The sequence below is a fragment of the Ceratotherium simum genome, chromosome 6 (genome assembly GCF_057802395.1).
Source record: "Ceratotherium simum simum isolate JZ-2026a chromosome 6, ASM5780239v1, whole genome shotgun sequence".
Taxonomy (NCBI): domain Eukaryota; kingdom Metazoa; phylum Chordata; class Mammalia; order Perissodactyla; family Rhinocerotidae; genus Ceratotherium; species Ceratotherium simum.
The window spans coordinates 50460834-50466833 of record NC_141905.1 but is presented as its reverse complement, the minus strand read 5'-3'; the positions used below and the strand labels follow the sequence as shown (position 1 = coordinate 50466833).

Here is a 6000-nt window from a genome sequence, read left to right as displayed (position 1 = left end):
TGCTTTTATTTTCTAGGTACTAGTTACAAACCCCTTTCCAAGCCTTAATAATACCATAACGTTATATTTATGTTATTCTATTCAGTTTAAACATATTTTTCTTCCTATTACCTGCGCATTGATTTATATATAGATACTTTTAATTATGACTGCTCTTTCCAAATTCTTTCTCCCCACCCACCCCCACAGGGTACTGTTTATTCATTGTAGCTCAAAAGCCTTGGGCCAATGTTAAAGAGTCTTTTAAGAGCCGCCCCGTGGCTTAGCTGTTAATTGCGTGCAGTCCGATTGATGCTGGCGGCCCAGGTTCGGATCCCGGGCACGCACCGACGCACCGCTTGTCAGGCCATGCTGTGGCGGCGTCCCATATCAACTGGAGGAAGATCGGCACAGGTGTTAGCTCAGGGCCAGTCTTCCCCAGTAAAAAGGGGAGGATTGGCATGGATGTTAGCTCAGGGCTGATCTTCCTCACAAAAAAAAAAAAAAAAGAGTCTCTTAAGGTAGCAATTTAAGTAGTAATAGCGACAGGCATCTCCCTGGCCCTTCCACCTCAAATCGTGCCTGTCACCACGTGTTCCTGCATCCTCGGAGACTTCCTAATCCTCCCCTGGTGTGTCTCAACACCTCCAAATGGCCACAACCAACACCCTTTCGACAAGTCATGGAGTGTAAGGAAAGGCAGCACCTACTGGAAAAGAAATGATCTCTGCGCAGGGAGCAACTCAGCAAATGCATGACCTTTCTTCCCCCTGCTTGGCCTGGACTGGCCTCAGAAAGTCTCAGGCCCCAATTGCTTCCAAATTATTTTCTTATTTATTCTTTTTGGCTGAAAATTATCAGTGTTTCCCATGCCTCATTTCTTCTCCCTATCACCCCTTTACACTTTTATCTGAGTCTTTTTTTACTCCTCTCTCGAGGGTCTCTGCTTTTAGTCCTCTAAATCAAGTTAATGAATCGTCTGCTGCCCCAAGCCCTCTGACACCTGATCCCAGAGTAGAAGCTCACTGTTCTGGTATCCTGCACTCTGAGACATCTCTGAGCCTGGGATTTGATGACACTGAAAACACAGGATGGGCTCTCCCATCTGCAGCCATATTTCTTCTCACACGTGGAAACTGTTCACCTTCTTCTACCACCCACAGGGAAAGTTGCAGAAACAGGTGGCCTGTCTTGGAGACCACCTGATACTCAGAATTTCTTATTTGGAATTATGTTTTACAGGAATGAAAAAAAATACAGTGAAACATCTAAAGCTCTGAAAATGTACGCAGAGGACTCGATAAATACCAGATGTGTTGTTTGCAGCACAATTTATTATCTCATCATAGTATTTGGGCACAACAATAAGCATTGATTTAACACCATTGTGACCTCTCTTGAGACAGAGCAACTCAAAAAGAAAACTTCAAAATGTGCAAGAGCAATAAATATCAAACTTTCTGATCTAAAATGTATAAATATAAAATATCAGTCATTTCTGGGAACATCTTAAGGAAATCTGGCAACCACATATCCACGGGTAGGTGTCTGGTGTTGACGGTTCTAATCTTCGGAACATATCACCTCAGATCCAGCACTGTTATTTTTATGTCTTTTACCAACACATGTTTGCATATCTAGAAAAGAAAATATTGGCTGTACATCATAATGTTTAACGTGATTCTCTTTAGGAAGAAGGTATGAATTTCCTAATTTAAAAAGGTTCCTTATTTAACAAATATTTCCAATCGGAACAAATACAATCATGTTTATTCATTTTCAACAAGAAAATATTTACAGAGGTTGCCAAGTAATTTTCATTTTAAATAAATTCTAACTTCAAAATACTGTTTCTCTGATGTTACAGCCAGAGAACTACCAAGCAAGCGGTAAGTGAGAAAAGATGTAGCCAAATGTTTCTTTCGGGCTATACAAAGCCAGTCAAGAAGTACGATTACAGTTTTCATTGAACTGTTCTTAAAAAATTAGTTTAACCACATCAAGCATACATAATTCATGAGACATTTAATATCATTTTCTTTAATAACTGTCTGCTTACTTGGAGTCTGAAGAAAACTATTTAAGTATCACACAGATACTTAAATGGAAAGGTAACTTTATGCATAATCAACTCTGCTACAGAAATACCGGCATTCCCTTGTAAATGAAATAATAGCGAGAAGAAATCAGAAGACAATAGAAAGACCGATTAATGTTCTGGATAAGAAAACTCCAAACTAAGCAGCACAGTGTTTTAGCGTTTATCCCATATTATACTGTTATTATCTCTCCCCTTAAAAAATAAAAGAGGAAGTGAAAAATAAATATCTGCAAAAAATAACCAACACTGTCTACTCACACTGAACAGCCTGGGGTCCTTGGTGTGTGGATGAAAGCCCTTCTTTTTACAAGTGGAAACCTCTAGCATGCCAGCACTGGTGAGCCTGAAGATGCCAGTGCTAAATTTCAGGGTGAAAAAAAGGTACAAAAATTTAAGGATCATTTGGACTTTCCAGACACTTTATTAGAATAGTGCAAGCATACATGTTCCTCAAATGGGATCGAGAAAGAAACCACAAACTAGGAACTCCACAGTGATTTTTTAGCCAATCTTTCAATGACTAGCCTAGAAGAGAGAAACCCAGAGGAGCCAATGCTACCTCCAAGTACCTGCAGGATGCTAATGGGGAAAAGGCAGCTGAGGAAAAGCCACAGAGGAGTTGTGTGTGAGACGGCAGGAAAAGTTGAGACCCCGTGGGAGGAAATGACAGGTTTTTTCTAATCATGCTAACACTGTTTATAGCAATAGCAAATATCTATCGAGTGCTGGCCAGTGGTGCCAGGCACTATGCTAAGCCCTTTACACAGATTCTCATCCAGTTTCACCCTCACATCAATCCGTGATGGGCAGGTATCAGGGATGAAGAGGCTGATGCTCATAGTGGTCAGGTATCCTGCTAAACACACCACTGGAGGGTGGAGCTGGGATTCCAAGGTCAGTTCGTCTGACTCTTTTGCTTGTAATCATGCTACAATAATCACTGTCTTCCAAACCTGGAAAGGTTTTGGAGGTAATTAAGCTAAGGTGGAAATTTTCTCACAACAGGAAATAACACGGTAGAACTAAGATCTCAAACGGCAAACTGGAATAATATCCAGTTTACCCACTTCAAGGTCATGCTAACTAAAGAAAAAGAACCCATAATTCTACCAAAAAGCAAAAGACAGCAGAGCTACAGGTATATGGGAGTCGGCTGTCACCAATCTCTTTTTCCCAAGGGCATGGTGTGTCTGCCTATCTACGTGCCACAACCTGGTGTGTGGACACACTTGAACCCAGCAGCCCCAGACAAAGCCTTACCTGGGCCCCTCCATAGTCTCACTTACTCTTTATGCTTTGGTGAACAAACAATGGCAATGGCCTCTGGCAACATGAGCTGATAGGAACAGTGAGTGTGAAGATCAACACTGGATAAGAATGCAGTTTGGGTCGGATGCGTCTAAAGAAAAGAGGACAGTCTTACTGGGGTAGCTGAGTTTTACCCAAGGCCACAGCCCATTGTAAGAGAAAACTCTAGTTATTTGCTTTTTATTTCTCACCACCATTAATTAAATACAGATTTTTAAAAATGTCTTGCTGACATAATCCTTCTCTTTGCACATCTTTGGAATAACTATGACTTTGAGAAGAGGCTTTCGGGAGTGTTCATGTACTTTCTGCTTTTAGGGAAAGACTGAACTGGAAATTTGCCAGGGGCTTTAAACAGATTTGCATTTAATCATCACAACTCATCAAGGAGATACTTACATTATTATTTCAATTTTATATACAAGGATTCTGAGGCTCCTTTAAGTAACTTGCCCATGGTCACACAGCTAGTAAGGAGCAGAGCTGTGATTGGAAACCCAGAGAAACTTTACACAAAACCATGGACACAAAAGCAAAGTTTTCACTAAATTTACCACATGTTGCTATATATCCTTTCATGGATTGCCATTCCCTAGATATGGGAGACTAGAACTCTCTAAGTTGTTGAAGGTGTTTGGGACTCATCTTGCACAGCAAGTAAATGCCCACATGATGAGAAGTAAGGGGAGATTATAAATTAAAAGAAGTATCTTCCAGGTTTTTGGCTGTATACAAACTTGTGTTAATGAGCGACAAATCAGTGGTTCATACTTGAATACTAAAAATATATGCACCCATAATGATTTTAAAATTCACAGTAAACCCCAGTTACCCTTGGAAAAGGAATGCGACCATTTTAATCATGAAACCAAGGTCCTTGGTATGCACTATTTGGGTCCTGGCTCCATCTCTCACTAGCTGTATGATACTTCAAAGATTCCTTAACCTCCTCATGCCCATTTCATCAACTGTAATATAGGGATAATCATTTTCTTCATGGGATTGTTATGAAAATTAAATGAGACAATCCATGTGCAATTCTTACAGCAGTGCCTAGCACATAGAAGGGAATCAGAATCATTAGCTGTTATTATTACTGCTGCTATTGTTATTTTAATGTTGTCATTGTTAACTAAAGAGCATAGGCCCACAGAAATAGCTTCATGCCTTTACACTTAACTATGGGGCTGTTGAAGAAATGCAAGATTTTAAAACTCCTTTCTACTTTATTTAACAGAATGAAGGTAAAATCCAATGATTTCTATTTACAGAAAGATACATGTTCTGCAATAAAAAATAACTCTTGGTCTGCAAAGACTTAGATCAACTGAGGAATCATTTTTTAGGATCAAAATTAGGATCAACGGTACCCCAATTTTTAAAACCCAAATCTTTAGCAAGGGTATGAGGGGGAGGTCTGACTCCCTGTTTTCTGATTCAGGGAAAACCTTCCATTAGTACATACAGCCTTCTTTGCCTTGGTGAGAAGGCAGGAAGTGTTTAATGGAACTCGAGCGCTGTGGAGACAGCGGGCAGTTGTCAAACAGGCAAACCTCTCTGCCTGTTAATTTATTTCCAGACTGAATACACACCACAAGACATTCTGAGTCCTTCATTTCTGCCAAGGGGAATCACTTCTAGTCTGATAAAGACAGCTTTCCCCTGGGAGAATGGTGCTCCCATGCCACCCCTCACTCTGTGAAACTAAAAATGATGATGATGACGATGATGATGATGGAACAATAGCAGTAGATGCCATTTATTGCAACTGAATAATGTGTCAGGCACTGAACTAATCACTTTCCATGAGTTATCTCATTTAAATCTTAAAACAACAAGGTAAGTGCTATTTTTTATCCCCATTTTACAGATGAGGTAACTGAGCTAAGCAGAAGAGTAAATAACGTGCTGAAGGTCATAGAGCTAGTTAAGCTGGGAAGTCTAAATTCAAATCCAGATCTGTCTGATTCTGATTCAGCCCTTCTTTCTTATGACTAATTTACATCTGAAAAAAGTTAGCTTTGGAATTTGTTGCTATTATTTGCCAATAAAAATCATCACAAAAGTCATTACAACCATTGAGGTTTAGAAATATAACATTTTAGTGTTTTCATTGAATCACAACAATTTGATATGATGAAATAAATTAAACAAAAAGGTAAGTCCTAGAATTCTAGAATTATGCCAAATTCATTATTTGAACAACTTAACTTCATTATTGCATACATTATATAAACGGGTCATAAGGGAAAAACTTATTTCTAATTTGGGAAATGTTTTTAAGATAAACTAACATTGCCTTTTCAACGTAAGTAATTTAATGGACTGTGATTCTTTCTTGGTTCCTGTTAGAATTTCTTTGCTACAATTTGTTTTACTTTAATGCATTCTCATTATAGAAAATCACAGTGAACTAAACAATGTCTTTAAAATTCAGCTATTTCTAAGTAAACAGTAAGGCATATTACTCACTGTTAAGTAAAACAAGTAGACATAAGGAAAGATTTGAAAACTTTTCATTACAAGTAATTTCTGGCATTTGAGAGGTGGTTTATACTTTTCAAAGGGCTTTTACACCTGGTATCGTGTTTAAGGCTCACATAAATCCAATG

At 38.9% G+C, this 6000-nt stretch overlaps 1 protein-coding gene across 2 annotated transcripts in view; it reads right to left on the bottom strand.

The window, feature by feature from the left end:
* Window positions 1–1293: 1293 nt before the first annotated feature.
* STAMBPL1 (STAM binding protein like 1) overlaps window positions 1294–6000 on the bottom strand; it is a 50601-nt gene continuing 45894 nt past the window's right edge. For both annotated transcript variants that reach the window (XM_004439983.3, XM_087432226.1), the window contains 3 exons: window positions 3367–3479; window positions 2339–2438; window positions 1294–1616 (listed from right to left, as the gene is read on the bottom strand). In XM_004439983.3, coding sequence (XP_004440040.2) covers window positions 1560–1616; window positions 2339–2438; window positions 3367–3479 — 270 coding nt within the window. In that variant the 3' untranslated portion in view covers window positions 1294–1559. The remainder of the gene's footprint in view (window positions 1617–2338; window positions 2439–3366; window positions 3480–6000) is intronic.